This window comes from Xiphias gladius, chromosome 23 (assembly GCF_016859285.1).
Source record: "Xiphias gladius isolate SHS-SW01 ecotype Sanya breed wild chromosome 23, ASM1685928v1, whole genome shotgun sequence".
NCBI lineage: Eukaryota > Metazoa > Chordata > Actinopteri > Istiophoriformes > Xiphiidae > Xiphias > Xiphias gladius.
The window spans coordinates 1,423,940-1,447,940 of record NC_053422.1 but is presented as its reverse complement, the minus strand read 5'-3'; the positions used below and the strand labels follow the sequence as shown (position 1 = coordinate 1,447,940).

The following is a 24,001-nucleotide window of genomic DNA, read 5'->3' as shown; positions in this document are numbered from 1 at the left end:
TGCAATACCCAGCATTCTCCTGCGACGCGCCGATTGGCCACACTCGAAGGATGGTTTACGTGGCATTGCTGTGTCCGCGCAGGCTCAGTGGGGCGCTCTCCCGGTGTGAAGATGGTGTCTGTCAGGATGCAGCCGTGTGTGTTGTCAGTTTTACTCCTCAACGTTTTCTACAGCTTCGTTTCTTCTTTGTACTTTCACATCGGAGAGACGGAGAAGAAATGTTTCATAGAGGAAATCCCGGACGAGACGATGATTATCGGTGAGTGTCAGTCGTGAAAATAGGTCTCCGGCTAATGCTAGCTGCTAGCTCACCAACTTTAGCTAGTTAGCTAATCGGCTAACTGAGCTAAAGTCAGTTTGTGTCCTCAGAAAGTGTCAAACAGCGACATGTCTTGCTTTTATTTATATGTACAGATTAATAAACACATACACAGTCAGCGGTCACAAACTTTAAACACATTTGTGTATTTCTGCCTAATTTTTACTAACGCAGCGTCTTATTAATGTAGTTTTTGTTTATGGCACATCGCCTATCAAATGTCCTTCTTAACTAAGATCATGTAAATGTAACCAAAGTAACTAATAACATTTACTCAATTGCCTTCCTAGATAATATTATTTTAAGTATAATATTTAAAAATGCTCACTCTGAGAAATCAGTACTTGAACTTTTGCACTTTTAATTATATTTAGATGCTAAAACCTTGGTACTTTTACTTAAGAAAGGGACTGAGTACTAACTGCTCTATCACTATTAAACAGTAGCGACTAATAACGTGATACTTAAAGACCATTTCAGAAACTCATTAATACAGAGAAGTTTAGAGAAGAGGAGAAGTTTACTTGTTTTGGTATGAGGAAGTTCCTGAGTCTTCTGGTCAAATGTACAGTGTTAATATACTTGACTGTCCAAACTTTAACAGCTCACCTTTATATTTGCAAATACAGAACCATCTTTATGAATCAGAGGAGGCTGGAGCGTGGCAAGCCCTTCTTAGTTCATTTTAGACAGGAAATGACTTGAATATCTCCTAATGTGGTTCCCCAATACCTGTTGTAAATTCAAATCATTCACATCTTTATCGATTAAACTGCACATGATTTTCTCGATTAGTCGATTGGTTGATTGGCCTGTAAAATGTCAGAAGATGGTAGAAATGTCCATCAATTTACCAAAACCAAAGGCTGACGTCTTCAGTTTCTCTTTTTTTTTTTTTTTGTCGTCTAATCAACTGCGAAAAAGTCCAAAGAGATTCAGTTTGTAGTGATGTAAGCATCCTGTTAGGCTGCTTCACCCTTTTGCCTGCTTTCTCTCGTGTTCTAATTTTACATGTCGTGTGTTTCATTGTTGTTTTAATTTAGCATCTGGCCAAGGGACAACAGTTGCAAACCAGCCTTTTGGCAAACACTGGCACATTCACAATGATGTTGATTCATGTGCATTGTCCATGGGGGGAAAAAAGGTTAAACAGAGATAAAGAAGAAGAAAATCCTTGGAGGAGTGGGAATGAGTACATTTGTGGAATTTTTTCTCTAAAACGACTGGAACGATACATCGATTGTGTCGTTGATTGAACAGTTGCCAATTAATTTTCTGTCAATTGATTATTCAGCTAATCATTTCAGCTCTAAAATAATGATTGTTTCCATTATCAATGAATGTGTCAGTCATTTTCTCAAATAATCAAAAATAGTGGAAAATGCCCGTCACAGGTTTATCAGAGTCCAAAGGGATGTGTTGTTACATTAAACCAGAATTTTAACCAGAAATGTTTAAACAAAACAAAAATGATCCATCAATTAATCGATTAGTTGATCGACAGCAAATGAATCGGCAGCTATTTTCCTTTTTAACTGATTTGAATTGATCAAACATTTTCTTCATCCAGCTTCTCCAATGTGAGGAAACTTCTGTCTTTAGGTTTTCAACTTTTGGTCGAAACAAAACAAGATGTTTTATAAACAAAATAACACATAATCAGTTAACTCTCTTCACTATAAGAAAAGTGTAGAAAAAGCCATAACTAATTCATTTTTTGCCATTTTTGCTCAAAAAATAACAATCAATGATCAAAATACCTGCAACTTAACTAATGATTATTTTCATCATCGATGAATTTGCAGATTGTTTTTTTTTTTTTTTCTCTTCAATGAATTCATCAATTGCTCTGTTTACAAAATGACATAAAATAGTGAAAGGAGCCCGGTACAATTTCCCAAAAGCCCAAGATGTGTTCAGATGCTGGTTTTATTTGACCAACTGTCCAAAACCCAAAAATCTTAATTAATTGACAATCAAAATAATCGGTAGCTGCAGCCCTTCTAACATTTAGAGCCACAATGATTACTCAATTAAATGATAATATTATCAACAAAAAATCCTTTTAATTTTTTAGCCATTTTTCAAGCAAAGCTGTCACAATAATTACTCTTTTTAGCCTCTGAAACAGGAAGCTATAATGTTCTTCTCTGTTATATTACTGTACACTGAATATCTTTGAGCTTTGGACATTCGAAGACGTCACCTCTGACTGTGGGAAACAGGGACATTTTTCTCCATTTTCATTTCATTGGCAAAATGATCAATCACTTAAGAAAAAGATCTGCAGTTGAAGTCCTAATAACATTAGACAGCACTGTACTGTCAATAATTCAGACATTCTTGACCTTGGGAAAAGTACGTGTGATGAAATGATCTCAACTCAAAGGTCCACTTACTTGCTTTTTCAGAGCTTCTACCCACTTCTCACAGACTTTATCAGATAATGGAGTTAGCTCTGGTGTTATCGCACGACACACAAAGACCACGAGATGATCGCTGATTAGAACACTTATGAATGAAAAGGTACAACCGCGACACACCTCACTATGTCTCTCTCCGCAGGTAACTATCGGACTCAGCTGTATGACAAACAGAGGGAGGAGTACCTGCCGGCCACTCAGGGTCTGGGCATGTTCGTAGAGGTCAAAGATCCTGATGAAAAGGTGAACCGAGAGATTAAACAAGGACATCGGGAGAAGTGTCTGTGCACCACGTTATCACCATCCGCGTCATGGGGTTCAGCAGGATTTAACTGGTTTGTGCTTTTCCTGCAGGTGATTCTGTCTCGTCAGTACGGCTCAGAGGGAAGATTCACCTTCACATCGCACACACCTGGAGAACATCAGATATGTCTGCACTCCAACTCCTCGAAGTTCTCCCTGTTCGCTGGAGGCATGCTGGTGAGGAGACAGACAGCGTAGTTTGAGCAGTTTTAAGGGTCTAAATTAACTACAGAGTAAAGAGTTTGTCCTGCCCTGACGATATTTTGCTCCTGTCGTAACCACTGATTATTTGTTCACAGTACAACATGTTCAGCCGCAGCTCAGTTTGCCTGAGGGCCATCTGCTTATTTACATTTTTCCGTTGACTTTGATTTTAAATGTTATTTTGATCATCTGAGTGTTGGGTGTTGGTGGCGTTTTGCGATCGTAACGTTAGATAATTATACGACTTCCTGACTCACTGCTGAGCGTGCTGCCTTGCAGAGGGTTCACCTGGACATCCAGGTGGGCGAACACGCCAACAACTACGCTGAGATCGCTGCCAAAGACAAACTGACGGAGCTGCAGCTGAGAGTCCGACAGCTGGTGGAGCAGGTGGACCAAATCCAGAAGGAGCAGAACTACCAGAGGGTCAGTCCGTCGCTGTCTGTGTTTCCCATGTTATTGTCTGTTGTTTTGTATTTTAGTGGGGTTTTTTTTGGTCAAAGTCTCTTCATTGTTGTCTGGGAATTCGGTCGGATGAGCAGAGATTATTCTGGCGAGAAGAGTAGGTGTGTTTTCTTGCTGGAGCGAGCGCGTTTCAGTGCGAGCAGACTCTTCAGTTCCGTCTCTGAGCTGAAACGAGCGGCTGACTTAATCATCAAATAACAAACAGCCTGCTTTGGAAAGTGTTTGTCAGTAATGTAAAGTGAGTTGCTGAGCGCCCCCTGCTGTCTGTGTGTCCTCTCTCAGTATCGTGAGGAGCGCTTCCGTCAGACCAGTGAGAGCACCAACCAGCGGGTCCTCTGGTGGTCCATCGTCCAGACCCTCATCCTGGTGGCCATCGGCATCTGGCAGATGAGACACCTCAAGAGCTTCTTCGAGGCCAAGAAGCTGGTGTAGCTTTTCTCCTGGTGGACAGTCTGAGTCTGAGTCTGAGTGTGTGTGTTTGTGTGTGTGTGTGTGTTTCTGTGTGTGTGTGTGTGTGTGTGTGTGTGTGCGTGTGTGTGTGTGTGTGCGTGTGCGTGCGTGTGTGTGGTCTCTACTGATTGATGCAGTACTGAGCAGTGGCAGTGATTGCTGCTGTTGGAGGAAAAACTGCTGAGGAGACGGGACCCCGAGAAATCCAGCTGCACGATTCGGCTTGAAAACAACATCCTCATTATTATTATAATTAATGTTCCTATTGTTTCCCTCACACGCCCTGTTTGTAATGAGCCCCCAACATTTGCAGTAGACCATCAGGGAAAATGTGAATCTCTTTATTAGACCTTTGTTTCGGATCCATTAGGACTACGATTTTTTGTCTAATGTTCTCATGTCAGACATGTTTGATTGTGTCCTGTTAACACCACAAAGTTCAGCAGCACCAGGACAGATGAACTAAACCAGTCTACGTCTACCGGGCAGTTGGAGGCGTGTATTTGACGCGTTTGGTTTTTTTAAAAATTGCTATTAATTTACCCTTTTTCTTTCCTGTTGCTCAGTGCGAGTACTTGACGTGTTACTGGCCACTAGAGATGTTGTTCAGAGTCAGGTTTACATCAGCTTGAAGCTGTTAGTTTGCTCCTCCTCCTCTGAAGGACGGCAGAAATTATAATCTGGATTAATTTGTAAAGTAGTCCAACAGTTTTGTGTTATATTTTCTGCATCCTCCATCATCAGATCATCTGATTTTCAGATGCAACCAAACTTAATAAAAAAGGGGTGAAACGTAATCAGTGATTATTACTTGTATTGTTACTTACTAGATTTTAATAATTCTTACTTGTAGAAAAGCAGCTTCAGTCCAAGTTACTCTGTTGTTTTTTGTTTGTTTGTTTTTTTACATGGTTACTTTTTTTGTGTACATGGAGGATTAAAAAGTGATCAATAGGCAGCAGACAGACCACGGCTGAATCATACCTGTCCAACGTAAAAATATCTTGATTTTAAAAAAATTGTCATTTTGCAACAGCATAAATGTACCTAAAAATGGTGTCACTCAACGACGTTACTATACAGTTTAGAGCTGCAAGGATTGGTTGATTAACTATTTTAATATTTAAGTCATTTTTCCAGCAAAAATGCCAAATATTTGATGGTTAAAGCTCCTCAGATGTGAGGACTTCATGTTTTTTGTACATTTTGGACTGCTGGTTGTACAAAACACACATCTAATGACCTAACGTTGTGCTCTGGGATATTGTGATGGGATGAAATGCAGCAGTTCATTGATAAATAGGGGGGAAAAAAAGGCAGATTAATGGAGATGAATTAAACTCCAGTGCTGTTTTTGTTTGCCGAGTCTGCTGCCGACCTGACCTCACATCCTGATAAACTGCCCCCGCGCTTCATGGGATTCATTTGGGGTTAATTTTTGAGGACATGCACAACCAACTCGTCCTCAGAAAGGATAGGAGGCGCAGCCATTGTATGCACGCCGATGTATAGTCAAAGCAAGTGCGCCACAGCTCGTAATCGTTCGGCTCTTGGCTGGTTTTGTCTCGTTACCAGAATTTCTGCTTCAGTATCAACATGGGTTTAATCGGCTGAAGAACTAGAAAGTGGAAAGACTGAGCAACGTGGAAGAAACGTCAAGCCAGCAGGTTTTACTTTCGGCTGTGATGTTACCATTTCAGCTATCTCAGGAGCCACACTGAGAACCTGTGAGAAGCTCACGTCAAAAAACGCATTTTTTATTTTATTTTTTTACAGTTTGAGGCGGTGGCTTGTCCTGCTGCTGATTACAGAGAGAATAACGCTCTCTTCAAATGTGATACGTTGCTCTCACAGGGAGTCAGTTCACTTTACCACCCAATGTACGGCCTCCTATCCAAGCCAGACTTCAGCCGTTACATCAGATGCGTGGCAAATCCTCCACAGCCTTGCCTTCTGATGCTGAAATTAAGTTCCCCGTACAGCGTACACTATTGAGAATACTCCATATTAAAACCGGCAAAGTGTCGTCTGAGGTGGTATCGAAGCAGACGTTCCGGTAACTGTGACAGTGTTGCTCTCAGCTCTTTGCGTTGAGCCTGTTAGGGTCCTTTTTTGTTAGATTTTTTTCAGCCTGGCTCAGTGAAGTTTTCTGTTTGTTACTGTGGGCATTTGAGGGAATCTACATCTTTCCAGTGTCCAGACCGAATGTATGTGGGCGGAGGCGGGGAAAGATTATTCTGAATCTTCTGGTATAGATAATCATTTGGCGCCTTGAGGCGTCGTTTCATCCCGTCAGAAGAGAGACGTTGCTTGACAGTTTTTATTAGTCGCATCCAACACAGCCAGAGAGAGATTTTTCTGTTTTTTTTTCAGTTGACTTTTTTTTTTTTTACCAAAAAACCAGTGGCTTTAAGGAAAATCTTTACGCATTGACATAAAACATCATGTGCTGTATCTCCTGTATGAAAGGAGGCTCAGTCAGGACTCAACAAAACGTTGCTCTGCGCCCCGCTGACAGTTTTCCCATCAATTTCAATGATTAAAAGCTGAATTGATGCAGCCACACATCCGGTGAAGAAAAAATTATAAAATCTTAAAACGCCTCAGTACTGCTTCACCAACAGCTCCTGTAACTGGTTGGATGGTCTTTACCTCGAGATTTTACCCACCCTCAGGTACAGAGCAACAAAAACACCAATCACAAGCTGTCGTATAAAGCCAACTCGATGTTCTCGGACTCTTACCGAGCAAAATCCAAGACAACAAAGACCGGAACTGCTAAATACTCAGCTTCCGCGATGAGTTTGTTCCGGGAGAAAGAGCAGTAAAATGGTTTCTGTCAAATACCTGCAACAACCGTCAGTCGGGCAGTTTATTCTTTCTTCTCAGTTTTCTCTGTCTTAGGTTATTAAGATTTTGTTGCGCTTTTTATTTGCTGCTGGTTTGTGTTAAACAGTTTTTGCTGGTAGGTGTCAGATTTCAGAAGTGTTTCCAGGGTTAGCTTTTTAATCGGTGGTAAAGGTTTTAGGCTGGAAGAGGGGCTTGGAATTCTTTTATTTTTAGAGATATTCTGTCCATGTGAAATCTGTCTAAAACTGCACTCGAAATAAAGGTTTGTCACATTTGGTTTAATGGATGATTTTTCTTTTATTTCTGTAATATTCTCCACTTAAACTTCAAAAGCTTATAAAGTCACTTCAGAGTTTTTATAGGCTCTAACTTAATTGTATTTGAAGGAAAAACCATTTGATAGAAATGTTACAAAATGTAAATGGTTCCTAAAATGAAAAGAAAACTCTTCTTAGAATATTTAGAGTAAAGTGACTCATTATTACTGTTTATTCTTCATACTCTGTGGGTTTCTCCTCGTTACGTTTTACTGCAGTCGTAAAGAAATACTTCAAAAAAAACAAACTGAGAGCAGTACTAGCAGAATTTACTCCTTATGCAACTGAACAGCTCCTTTCATTGTCTTATTATTACATATCAATTATCATTATCAGGAAAATCTACTTAAAGTATCAAAAGTAAAAGTATTCAGTGCCGAAGAATGGCCCCTGTGACAGTTCCCAATAAAACCGAGCACACCCTTGCTCAGTATCACTAACATGTTAATTACAGGTCTTGTCCGTTTCATACAGTTTTATTTGCTTTTAGCCAAAGTCCAAAAAGAATGAAGCCGGTTCATTTGAAAGACAAATGTTTGACTGATTAAACTATAATGAAGGCTCCATATTAAAGAAGCAACTGCAACAGAAGTCAGTTCACTCTTCATTAGTGAGACTCCATTCTTTTATTTTTGATGACAGGTTGGATCCTCCTGAACGCGGACGATACCAGTCCGACACAGGCCCGTGGAGGGTTGTTCTGCTGCTCTTTGCTGGAGGCGCGTTGTTGCTCTAACCTCCGCTCTCAAATACACCAGAGGTTTTTTCTATGGGATTCAAGTCAGGGGACAAACTTGGCCGCACCCTAGTTTTCACTTTTGTCTTCTTTAAAAACGTCTGTGTGGTTGTTGCAGTGTGTCAAGTTTATGTTGGTTTCATCTGACCAAAGAACCTGCTGCCAACATCCATCAGGCCCGTTTCCTGACCTTTGGCAGAGTTTAATCTGCAGTTTTGTGAGCAGTGGTTTATCCCCCTGGAGGTCGACTTCACGCCGTGTCACTGAAACTCCAGTTTCCACAGATAATCCTTGTGCCGAGTCAGAAGCGCTGACCCGTCTGTTTTTCAATGCAGGGTTTGTGTAAACGGAGAACTGTGCCTGGCGTCGTGTTTTTGAGGACGGGCACCGCTCTGGCTGCTCTTGGTGCCATGGCTCTCCCTGCTGCAGCTGTGTCTGAGCTCATGTTCCGTCGTCTACTGATGCTCCTGTCCCCCCTCGCGTCTTCATGAAGTCTCAACACAACCTGGTGGCAGTTCCTTACAACCCAGACCAGAACCCAGGAAGCCGTGGTGTCCACAGGTTCCCTTACAGCCGTGCTCGTGCAGTTAGGCCCAACTGGAAAAATCACAGGTGTGATCACCTTTTGTTGCATTGAGGCTGTACTTTGGAGCCTGTGTTTGTTTTTTAACGCCGTCTATCTATCCTGTTAGTTCTTAATGACACATGAGATCCAATACTCGACACTTCAACTTAAAAAAATAGTCCAGTTATTGTGAGATGGCACCGTTTTGAATCCTTTAACATTTTAGTGATATATCTCAGGGTCAGTTTAGTTCTGTACCGTGTGATTAGATTGTTATTAGTCCACTGATGCGTCAATACATATGCAGCTGTTTACTTTTGCATTTGGTCAAAGTGGAGCTAATTTTTAAATATTTTATGTATAATTTTCCTATTGGATTAAAGTCTGCCATTTAATTTGCCCGATTAGTTAATTAATTGTTTGTACAACAGGAGAAAATAGTGAAACAAAATGCCTGTTACAATAATCCAGAGCTCAAAGTGACATCCTCCAATGTCCAACCAGAAATGAATGAGCTATGAAAGCAGTTGTCACAGCAGTCAGATAACATTTTGTATTCTGTTGGGTAGTTTAACCTTTAGCAATAAATCATATTTTATAGCCTCTGCGTATATTTTGTGGATAAAGTCTTAATCTGTGAAGTAACTATACCGGTCCGATAAATGTAGTGGAGCAGAAATCCGCCTGCTCAAGTAAAGTACATCAAATTAGTACTCAAGTACAGTACTTGAGTAAATGTACTCTTTCCACTACTGATGTTAGGGCACTGTGTGTATTTAAACTGTAAAATATATGATTTATTATAATGAAGTACAAGAACTTAAGATGTTTGAGAGCGGTACTTGACCAAAAGTACTTTTCACTACTGGTGTACTGTTCCTTTAATGTTAAAACACACATACACACAAAGTAGGAACCTTTATTAGGAACCTTTATTAGGAACCGTTCCCCTCCGGACTCCTATACAGGTTGTACCGCATTACAGTCGGTTTGTGTTTTATTTTTTTTTATTTTTTTTCCACTGTGAAGTTATTGTTGAATATTTCGGCGTCCGGTTCCGTGTTCTGGTCATTTAAAGCTTTCATCGAATTCAGACGTTAACGGACGGTTTCGGATACAAAACAAAACAAAATAAAAAAAAACGAACTAAAAGCCGAAGATGTGCGAGTGTGAACCCGGAGCGGCGGCGGGTGTGAACCGCTACATGCTACGTGTACGGTAACGGTTGAAGTGAAGGAGGCTCTTAGCTAGCGGAGAGAGAGAGGGAGAGAGAGGGAGACATGGACCCAGAACAAACAGGATTTTAACTTTTTATTTTACCGACAGATGTTTAGAGGCTGTGGAACCGAACCGCCGGAGGTTTGTGCGGCGAAAGTTAGCAGCTCGGGCTCCGTCAAGCGGAGAAGAGGATGAAGGTGTGAAAAACACTGGAAATAACGGGGTCCCCCCCCCGAACCCACCGGAAAACAACGCGACTGCCGCTGCCTTCGTGCTTGTCTTGAGGGGTTAAAGCCCGTCGGGGCTCGAATCGTTAACCGGCGGACCGAAGTCGGGCGGCGTGAGGTCTGTAAAGATGATGTACTCATCGAGAAGAAAGCCTGTCCTCTACTTCAAAGAGGAGAGGAGGTAAGAGTTGGGTCTAGCTACTTGAATCCTGTTAATCCACAATGATTATTAAAGAAAAATAAAGTGTGTTAAAGAAAGAAGTGAAAGTGAAAGAAAGGACCGTCTTGAAACCAAACGAAGACTCTTTCTTGGCCTTTTGAAGAACTGAGGTCTCAAAAGTTCCCCATCAAGAGGAGCGAGAGTGAGTAGATACCGTGGCTTGATGCTGGCAAACTGTGGTCACCAAACCGTGGTCCGGGGACTTCCAGGGGTCAGCTGAATCTTAACGAGAGGTGGCCCAGCAGTGGAGGTCCTGAAGCTCCCAAGGGTCCCGAATCTGTCAGGCTGAATTTTGGGGAAATGAGACTAAAATGATTCAGAATTGGTGTTAAATATTTATTTTTGGACGGAATGATGAAGCCATAAAACAAACACTGAGGTTTTGGGTTTGGATTTCTCAGTGAGAACAAGCTAAATGAAGAGCTTCAGTGAGATAATTCACTGTGAACCGTACATACCCTAACGCTTCACAGTAAAAGGGGGAAACGACGCATTAACATAAAACTTCGGAGACACGTTTCGTTGAGCAGTTTGGTGTGTGTCCCTCCTCTCCTCTGGAAAATTGCACAGAAATACCGTCTTGTGGCTCCAGTGTAGCCGTGTGACCGAAGAAAAGGCCTCTTGTATTTATTCAGTATTCTTAAAGGAGGATCTGGTCCCTCAGAATCAGAGGGACGGCTTCTCCTTTCTAGCTCGGTTTGAGATTTGCCTGATGATAGAACCGGGGCCGTCACTTATTCAAGTAATCAAGTGTGCACGAACTCGAGTGTAATTGGTTGATGGCCATGTTGGGAGCTTCTGGGAAGAGCCCTGAGGACGAGTGTGGTGAAAAGTGTCCAGTCCGACCTGGTTGTACAGGTGACGTTGCTCCTCTGGTGCCTTCCTGGTGCCTCCCCTGCCTCACCTGGGCTGCCGCAGCAGGTGTCGAGTCAGGCGGCTGCTTTTTACACAAACAGCCTCATCTTTGTTGCTCATTTTACCATCCACACTCTGCTAAGACGCTTCTGTGTCGCGATTATCTGATCAGCACAGCTTTGCTCGTACTGGCCTCCTCCGTGTCTATTGATTAGCATAGTTTATTGATAGATAAATAGGGCAGCAACAGGTCAAGCTGATACTGGATTTTAAGAGCGGCTTCTGCTGGACCGCAAGGCGAAACACCCTGATGCGCTTGTGTGCTATAAATTTTGAATTCAGACACATCACAGTTCAAATATTTGTTTTCCCACAGTGAATGTTCAAATTTCAAATTAAGAGCACTAGCCCTGACAAGTACCGATTCAACGCCTGACTTTAAGTACCAGTACTAAAGTGAACATTTTCACTACCTTACTTTGAGAAATACAAGACCATAATCCTACCAAACCCTGTTTATTATCTACTGAAGAAAAGTTAAAGTTGTTAAATGTCTAAACACAAGCAGCTGAAAAGGACTTTGAATGAAATACAATTAAACAAGACTATCAGACTGCTCGGACATAAAGGGCGGTGGTTTTTAAAACTTGCTGCTACAGACACATTTCAGTCTGTGTCAAAAATTCTTGGAGGTTCGATACCTGCACCCAGGAAAGAAGGCGATCTCTGGTCCAAGCTCACCTTTATTTTTTCCTCATCGATTAATCTGCAGATTATTTTCCCGATTAATCACTCGGTCTATAAAAAATCAGTGTTAAAAATGTCAGTTAAAATTCCCGCCTGCCCAAGGTGATGATATGAGATTCTGTTTAGTCTAAAACCTAAAAATATTCAGTTCACTAAAAATGTTAAGACAAGGAAAAACAGACTCTCGCATTTAAGAAGCTGGAACCATTTTTGCTTGAAAATTTAAAAAAAAAAAAAAAAAAGAAAGGAAAAAAAACTCCAAACAAACAATTCGATCGTTTATCAAAATAGTTGAAGGTGAATTTTCTTTTGGTCGACGAAGCTGCTCTAGTGTATTTATAAAACAGAGGTTATGAGTCTCTGACACAGTTTGGGAACCTCGTTTGTCGACTGCTTGTTGTTCAGCTTGTTGACTGGTTTGTTTTCATCAAATACTCAGCAGCTGTTTGAAGTTTTTTCAGATATAACCTCTGCTTTGTGCCTCTCGTGTAATTATTGAATTTATATTTGGGATTTCTGTTTCGATATCTGCATTTAGTCGATTATTTGATCGACAAATCGTTTCAGCTTTAAAAGAACTGCGCTGAAAACTAAGTATAATATGAAAATAAGTGAAAATTTGCAGCACGAAAATATTCATAAATCTAAACAGAAAAATGAAATAAAAACATCTTAAGTGCAAATGAGTGTATGAAGAATAGAGGAGACGTCCTGGAGAGGTGCAGAGTAACACAAAGCAGGGTTTGATGGTTTTTCTGGATGCATGCCAGTCTGACCCAGTACTAACCAGTGGAGCTCTTTTCAGTCATGGCAGACAGACAAATATTCCTTATGGCTTTATTCAGACATGACAGGACATTTAGGGGAAGAGCTCACAAGATGTTTGGCACCATCTCTTCTCACCGGTGGATCCCATTCTGCATTTATTCGTGAGTGTCGTCAGTCGATTTATTAGGTACAATATAAAACACTGGGGTTGAAGCGCTGACCATAACCTGCAGTGTTTGGCCTCAATTCAGCGTCATTTTCTGTCAGCTCCAAAGGTAATGCATCAAATGCCCAAATAAAATACCTTAAAAACCAATATGTATAGAAGTACTACTAGCAGTGCCCAAGCAGACTTCAAACGAGAGGAAATTAGAATAACAAATACTGAACATCAATAAACACTGAAACGCGCTGTTATATCTGCTTACAGCTGCATTATAGTGTTAAAAAACAATTGATTAAATATTTGTATGCTGATTAGAAAGTATAAAGAGGGGGACTTGAAGGTCACATGCTGTATGAATCATGTGTAAAGTGATTGGCCGCATGTCGTACTGTAAGCAGCTGGCATGAGACTGATGCTCTGATCCGTGATGATCAGTGGTGTTATTTACTTTAAATCTCTTACTATTCAACACAAAGGGGGGAAATGATAGACAATTGTAAACTGAATTGCAGAGTTCAACGGACGATTGAACTGATTTTAGTTTCTTTTGTGCATAATAAAATGACAAATGTATTACAGTGCTGACAGAAGGCGGAAGAAAACAGTTCTTATTCCTGTGCAGTTCGCTTCGTGCTGCTGTAGCTTTTGCATTCATGTTACGTTCAGACTTGTTTTTTACAGACTGTGACCTTTTACGTAGAAGTTTGGAGGCTTTTTCAAACATGTGACCAAACATGTGCATTGAGAGCATTACTGGAAGGCGGTGCGTGTCTGAAGCTGCCGTAAAATTCTGGATTAGAAAAAAAACCTTACTGTAGCTGAGGCTGCGTGGACAAAATTAGAAGAGCTCCAGTAAATTAAGGATAAATTAATACATAGTGTATCATTAAGGACGGGCGATTTTAATTATTAGTTATGAATGTTTATGTGTTTAAATATTTATAACACAGGCTTGACCATATCACACACTAGTTCATTTAAAGTTTCTATGGTCCGGTACTGTTTATTATAGGTCTGACGATTTTATATGCAAGTTTTTTTTTAGGGTATATGATAATTTCCTTTCATTTCTAGTGGAGTTTACTGTATTTTCTTTTTATTTATTTCTATCGATTATTATTTTTCTGTTAGTGGTATGTTTTTAAAGAATTGTTTTTAAATGCAGAAAAAGCACAAGTGCATGTTATTATCCCCACATTCAAATTTTAAATGTTACAAACATCAGTCTCGGCGAGTGTTTTAAATACTGAGGAACATGGCTGGGCAGCAGACTGACATTTAAGATTCGTGTTCATCCGTGGGCTCAAAAATTAAAAATCAAACTTGGTTTCCTGTGTAGAATTCAAAGCTGTCTGTCCTTTCCAACCTATTGTTCAGTCAACTCTAATGTCTTGATCATGCTCAGCTGCCCCATCATTTATTCTAAATCCTGTTTGTCATAGTTATCATAGATTTATTCTTTATCACTGATGACAAGTTTCATATTCATCGTTGTTCCCTGTATCACAAGGTTGAATGGACTTCCCTACAGACAAGAGCAAATAATCATCTCAGTTTATTTATCTGTAAAATTCTACCGTTAAAGCAAAACTACTTCACATCTCTTCCAACATTTAAATTTCATAACTACAGAACACGATCTAGCAACTACCTTACCTTAAGCCGGGCTCAGACTAGAGGAGTTTCGGGCCGATTTAACCCCGATTCCCGACACTCGGAGGTGAAACCTGGTCTGGGAGCTTGGTACCGATGTTTGGCCCAGATTATCTGGTAATGTGAGGGGTTTAAAAGATCCAGTACAGATCCAGTCTTAAACATCACAACCTCGTCGCAGACTCATCGATTCCGGCCTGATAATATCAAACATGTTTCATATTTAGGAGTTAAAAATCATGATGATTACAATTATGATTACGGCAGTCCCGGAGCAGCTAATGGTGTTGCCAAGCAACGGTAAACATTCTAACCCTTGAGGCTAACGCTAGCTAGCATACTACTGTTGACAAATATTAAAACGGACAGTTAAACTCTCACCTTCAGTTCTCGATGACGAATAGACAACCCGTGTCTCCCCAACCATTTTCTAAAACAGACTCGTTCAGCCGTCTGCTTTGGTTTTTTTTCTCACTGCGAAGTAACGTTACTAACGTTACAGCGAGCTGTTGCACCACAGCCTCCATTTTGTTCACATCTGCTTCCCCATGAGATCATGTGAGATGAGGTGGTGTGTTGCTCCCTCTGGCCCGATAATCTTAATAATATCCTGTGGCATGTGAGATGCGCCATTATTTTCAAGTCCTGTAGTGTGAGCATGTTTGAGATCAGAGGGAAGAACATCTGTGAAGTTTCTCCTGATGTGCGTGATGCAACCCGATTTCAAGATCAGTCGGGATTTTTAGAACTACTGTGGTCTGAGCCCGGCTTTAGATATTCCTTATGGACCCATTAACCTTGGCAGTACTGGTTGTAGGTACTTTGCACCTTTTTAAATGGAATGAGACTACCTGATTAAATAAAGATTTAAAAACAAAAAAAGTTCATTTTATACTGTAAAATGCCACAGTCCGGACATTCGCAGTCACGCTTCTTTAATAACCACATTTAAAGGGACCCTGTTTGTTAATGTTATGTTATGTTGTTGACTGTGTCGTTACCTTTTTGTGTTTTTGTTTGTTTGTTGGATTGCGTGTGCTGAAGATGGCGACTACCACTGCTGTGTTTTCTTGTGTTTTATCACATGACGGCATCCACCCTTCGGTTCTGTGCGTTTTCAGGTTCCTGTCTGGTAAATGTACGGTCTACAAGCTGTTCGGCCTCTGCGTGGTGCTGGTGCTGGTCTCTCTGCTCTGGCTGCAGCTCAGCTGTTCGGGCGAAATGTCCTCCTCGATGCATGAAGACAGACGCCTTCCCCAGCAGCAGCAGCAGCAGCAGCAGCAGCCCTGCCCCGCTGACAGTCAGGCATCTGCAGTGGACAACCCCTCCTGGGGTCCTCACAAACTGGCACTCATCATCCCCTTCAGAGAGCGCTTCGAGGAGCTTCTGGTGTTTGTTCCCTTCATGCACACGTTTCTCAACAAGAAGAAGATCCGCCACAAGATCCTCATCATCAACCAGGTGGATCACTACAGGTGAGAGCATCACCTTCAGCCGAAGAAGAGGAGATACCTTTTAGCCTCTGAGGGCGTTTTTCTTGTGTCTAGGTCTGACCTGAACTTTTTTACTGAGGTTATTTTTTGGTTCTTTTTGTTTTTGTAAAGACCAAATATAAGCAAAACACATATGGGTGCAAATCAAACACAACACACACGTACAAAAAAAAAAAAAAAACGCGAAAGGGGAAAATCCATATTTAAAGCAAACAAAATTTATATGTGCATATTTTTTGTATTAACCCATATTATTTCTGCACATGGAGGACAAAAATAATTTAAATTGGAGATATATGCCCAAAGCCAGGCCTTAATGTTCAACATGGGTAGGCCAGTATGATGAGTTGTCATCATTTGAGTACTCCAAATGTAATTCTCTCCATAATACTGTGTATGTATATGCATATATGCACATGTATATATTTATATTGTAGAATCAGTCAGTTCTTCGTTTTGTCCTTCTTAAGCCTTTTTGAATGCCACTAACAGCCCTCTCAACCGGCATCTATCTCGCTTTGTACAGTGACGCACTTCTACATCACCAAGGTACATTATTTTTTTTAAAACTGCCTCCAGGACGCTGTGCAAACTTCTCCAAAGTGGAGCCACGGAGGCACAATTCCAGAAAATGTGAAAATGATTTCCCACAGCACCTGCACGGGAGGTAGTGAGTAGTAGAGTAGTGAGGCTTTTGAGCTGAGTTCAGAAGAACCAAGTCACATTCAAGTCCTGTCTCATAGCCAGACTTGATGTTGCACTCGTCACGGTATGTGTGACCAAAGTGCACAGAGACACAAGTCCAGGCGTCTGGATTCTGCCCGTTAGGCCCCATCCACCTCTAACAGTGGCCTGAGTCTTCGGATCTTGATGAGTCCCTCGTTCGGTTTGGGTGCATCTGCTTCTGGATCTACAGCTTTCCACGTGTGATCAATCAGCTACGGCACATTTAAGTGCAAAATGTAGGCAGATCCCTGATTATCTGCTAACTCCAAGTTAAGCCACCCTTTAAAGGTCGATATCAATCTTTAGGTGAAGTTTTAGTATAAAACAAAGTAACTGACAGAAATCCGAGCCGCAGAGAGGCTATAGTGTTTGTCATGTCCTGTTGTTTCAGATTTAATCGAGCGTCCCTTATCAACGTGGGTTACTTGGAGAGTGGTAACGACACAGACTACCTGGCAATGCACGATGTGGACCTGCTGCCCCTGAACGAGGCTCTGGACTACGGTTTCCCCGAGGACGGACCTTTCCACGTGGCCTCACCTGAGCTGCACCCGCTCTACCACTACAAGACCTACGTAGGAGGAATCCTGCTGCTCACCAAGAAACATTACCACATGGTACTGAGCTGCTTCACACGGGGTGTATTGGTTTTTTTAAAGGATCTGTAGTAAGGTCAGGAAGACCAAACCGGTGATTTTGTATTATCTACAAATTCATTATACTGTACATCAAGGTATTGGAAAGGCTCTAAGCCATCGTTACTAGTTAAAGAGCAGTGAACAGTCACACCATTATAAGCCTGATGCCTAAACCACATACGACGCCCAGAGGGCTTAATGTCTGCATCATATGTCGCCCGTTTCAGTATTCTCACACGAAAGCCTTAAACCATACCCTAAAGACCACCTTGGACAATTTTATCCAAATGGTAATCCTGGTGTTGCTAATTACCCAATTTAGACTGTGCTGGTAAACTGAATTGTATCAGTCGGTAGGATATGGTGGTGCACGGTCTGCAATGGTCTGGGTTGCACCGCCATACCAGCAGTAACCGGGCAGCAGTGTAATAGTCCTCAGTTCGTGGCAGTTTATCTTCGGGTAATTGTAGGGTTTTGTCTTTTATCCGTGGCTTCTTACTGTTCCAATCGAATCTTGGGATCATCCTATTGCATTCATTAAATCCTTCAGAAGTGTTGTGACTGCTCGATACACAGGTTTGCAGGGCTCCTGGGAAAGCGGTGGTGATAGTGAGTGGATTATCTTGGTGAAAGTAAATTGAGTTGAATTTGGATTTGGGTCGCCGACCGACTTGTGCCCGCCTGGCGTCTAAAGTGGCGATTTTGAAGATTGTCATTTAAATAAATGTCTGATAAGTCATTATCTGTCGCCAAATGAGATAACAATATAAAAAATACTGTATTAGGTTACTAATGAAAACCGAACCCTTCCTACTGCTGGAGCTTCACATTGAAAGCATTTAACTGGGGAAACACAAGTCGACTTTTACTATAACCAACTTCTCAGCGACGTAACCATCTCCTGTCACTGTGTCCTGCTGTTTGCAGACTCACAGAATGAAGGAAAAAGGTCAATTATTGGCTGACTTCTTTATCGAAACCACAGTAGTTTGTTTTGCTGCCCTCAGAATTCTGGGACCTGTAGTATTGAACCGTATTTGCTGTTACCACCAGTTAACTACAAGTGTCGACAAATCAACCAGGACTGAAATCTTCCAGACTGACATTTTAAACTCGTAGTATCTCATGCTCACATAAATGTAAAAGAAAATCAATAATCTCAGCAGCTCTACTTCTACTGTTTTTGTCTGTCTCACAACTGCCTTCTTCACTGGCCCACCCGTAGGAATAGTCAGGCTCTCTTTGTGTCTTTTTAATAGTGTATATCCGAAAGGGCCTAGTTTGGAGGCAGTTACAGTGGAAACACAAAAAAGAACCTCAAACCAAAGTTCTTCAAAGTTCAGGTTAAGGGAAGCCATGTAGTTATTTTCCTCCAGCAGTGGAAAGCCCTATCTGACATTGTCCCAGTCCAGATACAGTACTGTAATGATTTGAGTTGTCCACCAGATGAAGCTGTTTAACCTGGTGTGATTTTTGGCATATTTAACTCCGGCTGCAGTTTTAACACTGCCGTGCAGGACAGGTATCGACGTTTGGGACACTCACAGTAATACCCTTGTGGCTGTTCGGCAGTTTGTGCCTTTGCAGACAGAAGATCTTATTGTCTTTGTTTTTTATTTTTTTTGCAGTGTAATGGGATGTCAAACCGTTTCTGGGGTTGGGGCAGAGAGGATGACGAGTTCTACAGAAGACTGAGAAAAGCTGAACTACAGGTAAAAAGTCTCAAGAGTGAACAGCATCATGCTACAACGATAACTGAGATCACTGCAACAAGATACTGAATTCTCTGAACCAGTTTTCAATAGAAAGAGGAAAACCTCTCGCTTTCCTTTCAACCCTCTATAAAACAAGTGCCCAGAGGCTTGTATTAATTTAATCAACAGCCAGGATCATGTTTGGATGCTTGAAAGACCCTTATAATCACCTAAATTGAAAACATTTGCTCATATCTGAGTCCAAAGATTGAGATTGAACTAAAGTTAATATACAGTAAACAAAGTTGTTGTTTCCATTTCATTAAAGGCAGGTACTTTGTTGAACTAGTTTGGATATAAATTATTGGTAATTTTCTGTGGGAGCACTTGGTTATTATAATTTTGGTGAAGAAATTTAAATCCTAAAATATATAAAGGTAAATAAGTTGTCAGTCAGGGGTTTAAACCAGCCAGCTTGGTTCATTTTTACTACTTTACCAGTTAGATCAGTGGCGGGCAGGTAAATGTGATCGATATCTTGGTTGTTGTTTTTCTCTGCAGCTGTTCAGGCCGAGTGGAATCACTACAGGATATAAAACCTTCCTCCACATCCACGACCCGGCCTGGAGGAAGAGAGACCAGAAGAGGGTCGCAACTCAGAAACAGGTACAAATATTAATCTGTTACTGTGTAAGATTCAAAGAGGAAGAGTACTTGCTCGAGGAGGAACTGCTACTGCTAGGAACAGCTACAACCTGATAAGACTCTATATTCAGATGTTGTAACTGGAATGTTCTGCGTGTTGCCTTAAATTCAAAAAAGTCAAGAGGAACTTAAAGGTAGGTGCATTGTTTCCAGCGATGACTTGGCTCAAAAACGCTTAAAACAGTGTGTTCAAAGTCTTCCACTGTACATCATAAACTTTAACAATGTCATTATTGAATCTCTGAAATTACTGGCTACCTTAGCCTTTATACAAACAAATCCCCTGCCTCAATGAATGCACTGATTGCATGTAGTGTGCACTTAGAAAAGAAGTCTGTAAAACTACACAAGCAGTTAAACAAGTGTCTTAATCAAACCTGTAGCGCTAAAAAGTGGGACATCGGCATCGTAAGATCATCCAAACGCCACGCTGAGATGGCTGCACTGGAAGGATTTTCCTTCCCTATCATTGTATTCACCAATAACCTCACACACTTCAGTACAACCATTCTTCTAAAAGCATCACCTAATCTAACAAGTAAATCAGACAATGAATGAGAAAATGAGAATAAACTGTTGAAAGTTGTGAGGAAAGGTAGCTTTGACAAGGCTGTGGAGGCTTAAATATCAAACCGTTGTCAAGGTGTGCTGGAAGCGCGTGGCTGTTTACCTGCAATCTCCAAAAACTAAGAAGCCAAAGAAAAAACGGTGCAAGGAAACAAACTATCAATGAGAGATCAACTCTCATACTCTTGTTTTTAACAATCCAAAGCTTGCATGTAAACTAAAGAGAGAAACGTCCACCTTGTACTTAAAAAGGCATAGTTCGTGGACAGAAAGAATGAAAGATAAATGTCCAGTACACAGATAACGAGGGAGTGGGTGCTTATTAATATAAACACTTATTTGTGATTAATTATATGCAGTTCTGTTTAAAACTCTCTTCAAATTCCTTTTTGGTAAATCATGCTTTTTTCCAGAGAAAAGACTGATGTCTTCCCAGGAAGTAATAATCTTCAGCCCTAAATAATCCAAAGCAAAGTAACTCGTGTTTTTCAGTAAAAACATGAATTAAAAACTTGCAGTGAATAAACGCCAGAATAAACACATTTAAAATGGAGGTATCCCTTCCCTCCTCCTCCCTCCCCCTTCGTCCGTCCCACCTCCCGTAGGAGCAGTTTAAGGTGGATCCAGAGGGGGGGCTGACTAACCTTGGTTACCAGGTGGAGTCCAGGCAGGAGGTGACCATCAGCGGGGCTCCCTGCACCATCATCAACGCCAAACTGGAGTGCGACCAGAACCAGACGCCCTGGTGTCTTCTGGCGTAGATGACGGATGCAGGACCGGTGTCGGTTCGGCTCTCACGGGAGGTCGTGTCTTGTTTGTTCTCCCGAGGCTTTTCAGGTTTTTATCTAGCGGTGCGACACGGATCCTTTTGGGAAGCGCTGGTCGTGGTTCTAATTTTTGCCAAGGGGCTTTATTTTTGCTTAAATGTTCTGTTTTTTAATGGATGGCACTGGTCGATCTGCAGCTGGAATACCCTTCAGTGAAACCAAATGTGGCGGCATTGAGTTGGAAAAAGTCAGCCGATCCTTGACTGGTATAAATAGGCTAATTGAACATTGAAACTGAACTGAAGCAGAACACGACCAGCCTGGAGTTTAATGTCCCTGAGGATTAAACAAACTACATTTCCCTTTTATCAGGTACATCTCAACAACAGAACTGCTGTTTCATAAGCCAGGTAATATATGACCGTGGATTAAAACTTCCTGATGATGGTGTCCTACCTGTCGAACTGGTCAGTTCAGTAACGGTATATTAGAATTCCTCAACATTGACTTGGAGACTAGTTGTGTTTTCACACCTTGAACATCAAAGAAAACTGACCTGAAAACTGTTTGGCGTCCTCAAACCTCAGTGCAGTGGATGGAGATGGACTGTCACAAGTCAGAGCCAAACCAAGACGGACGAGCATGACCAAACCCGAGCCGTCTGAATCCTTCTCTCTATTTTTTGTTCTTTTCGGTACCTGCTGGCATGGTGTGCATGCAAACTTAAAGTCTATTTTTTTTACTCTGGGCTTGTGCAAATGGAGCAGAGATGGTGGAGGGACGGCTGCCAACGAAGCATGTTTCACCAGATATCAAATATCTGCCAAATATGCATCATACTGTAAAATCAACGTGTTTCTTTTAGGTTTTTCTCCATGTTGGAGAAAAAGATCAACTATAAAATTTGTGTTTTTGAGGAATCCTCAAACACTGACAAGAGTTCGGCAAATTTCTGACTACTAACCTCAGAAGTATCTCATTGTGTTTTCTTTTCCCGCTGACTCTGCTAAAACAAAGAAAGTGAGATCTAATGTTTGGCTGACACTCTTCTTATTTTGTTTTTGTTTTGTTTCGTTTTTTTTTTTTTTTTTTTTTACAGTGTGTTCCTTGTTAATGGCAGCGCATTGAATTCGCCAAAGAAAAAAAATGGAAGACTTTATTTTGTATATGTGACTTCTGTGTCTCATATTTGCAACTTACATTTTTTTTGGGGGGGGGTTTGAAGTTATGAGATACTAAGTCGTTATTATGAGAAAACATCTCTTAGTTTCTTTTCTTTGATGAATGCAATGCTTCAAAGTAAACTGAGCCAAACCAAGCCAAACCAGGCTGAACTGAACTGTAGCAGATTATGACATTGATATTTTGGCAGCAGCAGGAACTTCACCGGAACCTTTAACATAAACATTAACAGTTTATATTTATTCTCATCAGAGGTTGTAAAGTACAATAAAATCCGAAATCTTTTTTTTTTAAAGACAAAAGCCAAGTAAATTGTCCCAGAAACACAGGCCAGTTTTATTGGTGTTTCTGACAATTGGCCGTAAACATTGATAAAAAGATTTGAGAAATGTCTTTGAAAGTTGTTGTTTTTTTTTGTTGGTTTTTTCTTTTTTTTTGAAAATAAAATGTCAGTCATCATCTACACACTTCAAAAATGCACTAGAGTGAGTAGAGAGTGACACACATGTAAGTTTAAATGTCAGTGTCTGGCCTATTCCCTGTTACATCATTACAAAAACCTACTCAAAAATAAGAGACAAAAATTTGTTATTAACTGTATCGTGATAGTGTCATTGCAGATTTTTTTTAATTTACGAAAGAAAGATGATTTATACCTGCAGCCAACATTCAGGGCTCAAGATTCCCAAGTTGAGCGATTCAATATGAAAGAAAAAGGGTTAATTTAAGGGTTAGTTTTTGAAAATGGAATAAAGTTGGTTTCAGTTACCATGAAAATACTTGTGTTTGTTGATGGGAAGTTGTGAGGGATCTTGTCCCGATAATATTTCAGCTGTCAGAGTCAACATAGAACGATACTGAAATAAAATTCCAAGAGAGTGCAGAACCCTTTTTCTGAACCTTCAATGTGAATTTGTCCTTCACTATCCTGGCTTAACGGTTCTGTTACAGTCCGGCTTTTTAGTTTAATATTCAGAGGGCTGCCGACACTGTCTTTTTCTCTGCTGTTGTACTGGTCGGCCTCCAGGGAGCGCTCTGGAGTTTTAAATGCAATGGATTTAGATTAACAGTGTGTGTATACAGACCATGGTGTCACATTGATATTATTTCCCAGAGACAATGGTGCCATGTATTAGTACAATATTCAGTATTTATATAAATCTGACTACAAAAATATCGCGAGGTTGTTTGTTTTTCTTCTTTGTTTCCATGTTTTTTGTTCATATTCACGTAGGATATGTTGTGAAGTTATTGTTGTCATGGAAACAAAACGCACGCGCAGTGCAGTAACTTTTTTTTTTTATGTCGCGCCCCCAGCGTCCTGTTGGCGCTTTTCTGCCAGAGAAAAACACTATAGGGACTCTAAAGTTGAACACTACACAGCTACGGCATCCAGCCTTAAATGAGGTTACCGTGTTGCGATTGCCTTCATACAGCCAGGTGACTTAACTGGGATATTTTTTGACCATAATTATTATTGTGGTAGACATGACTGACTTAGCAGCCATTTACAAGTGACGATGAAGCGCTCTGTTCGTTAAGCCCAGCCCCCCTTAGTTACTGTTGCTGTGCCTGTCAGGCTTTCCGTTCCAGAACATATCTAGAACATATCTAGAACATATCTAGAACATATCTAGAACACATCTAGAACACATCTAGAACACATCTAGAACACTCTGGAACGTTCTCGATGTGCAGTTTGAAATGTGACCTCAATTTTAGCCAGTAATAGACAAGGCAGCT

The 24,001-nt window shown here is 40.9% G+C and overlaps 2 protein-coding genes across 5 annotated transcripts; both read left to right on the top strand.

Annotated features, from left to right (window-relative positions):
- The first annotated feature begins 68 nt into the window (after positions 1-68).
- Positions 69-7,296, top strand: tmed9 (transmembrane p24 trafficking protein 9). Its single transcript, XM_040119919.1, has 5 exons — positions 69-259; positions 2,885-2,985; positions 3,097-3,222; positions 3,529-3,675; positions 3,997-7,296. The coding sequence occupies exons 1-5, from the start codon at positions 112-114 to the stop codon at positions 4,144-4,146; spliced, it is 672 nt and encodes a 223-aa protein (XP_039975853.1). The 5' UTR covers positions 69-111; the 3' UTR covers positions 4,147-7,296.
- A 2,311-nt stretch (positions 7,297-9,607) lies between these two features.
- On the top strand, positions 9,608-23,508 carry b4galt7 (xylosylprotein beta 1,4-galactosyltransferase, polypeptide 7 (galactosyltransferase I)). 4 transcript variants are annotated; one of them, XM_040120248.1, is made up of 7 exons: positions 9,608-9,845; positions 9,959-10,258; positions 15,608-15,961; positions 17,097-17,322; positions 18,972-19,055; positions 19,599-19,703; positions 20,915-23,507. In XM_040120248.1, the coding sequence occupies exons 2-7, from the start codon at positions 10,206-10,208 to the stop codon at positions 21,068-21,070; spliced, it is 978 nt and encodes a 325-aa protein (XP_039976182.1). In that variant the 5' UTR covers positions 9,608-9,845; positions 9,959-10,205; the 3' UTR covers positions 21,071-23,507. The 4 variants fall into 4 exon arrangements, with proteins under 4 accessions (XP_039976182.1, XP_039976183.1, XP_039976181.1 ...); XM_040120249.1 differs by having other exon boundaries at positions 9,608-10,258; positions 20,921-23,508; XM_040120247.1 differs by having other exon boundaries at positions 9,608-10,258.
- Positions 23,509-24,001: the final 493 nt, after the last annotated feature.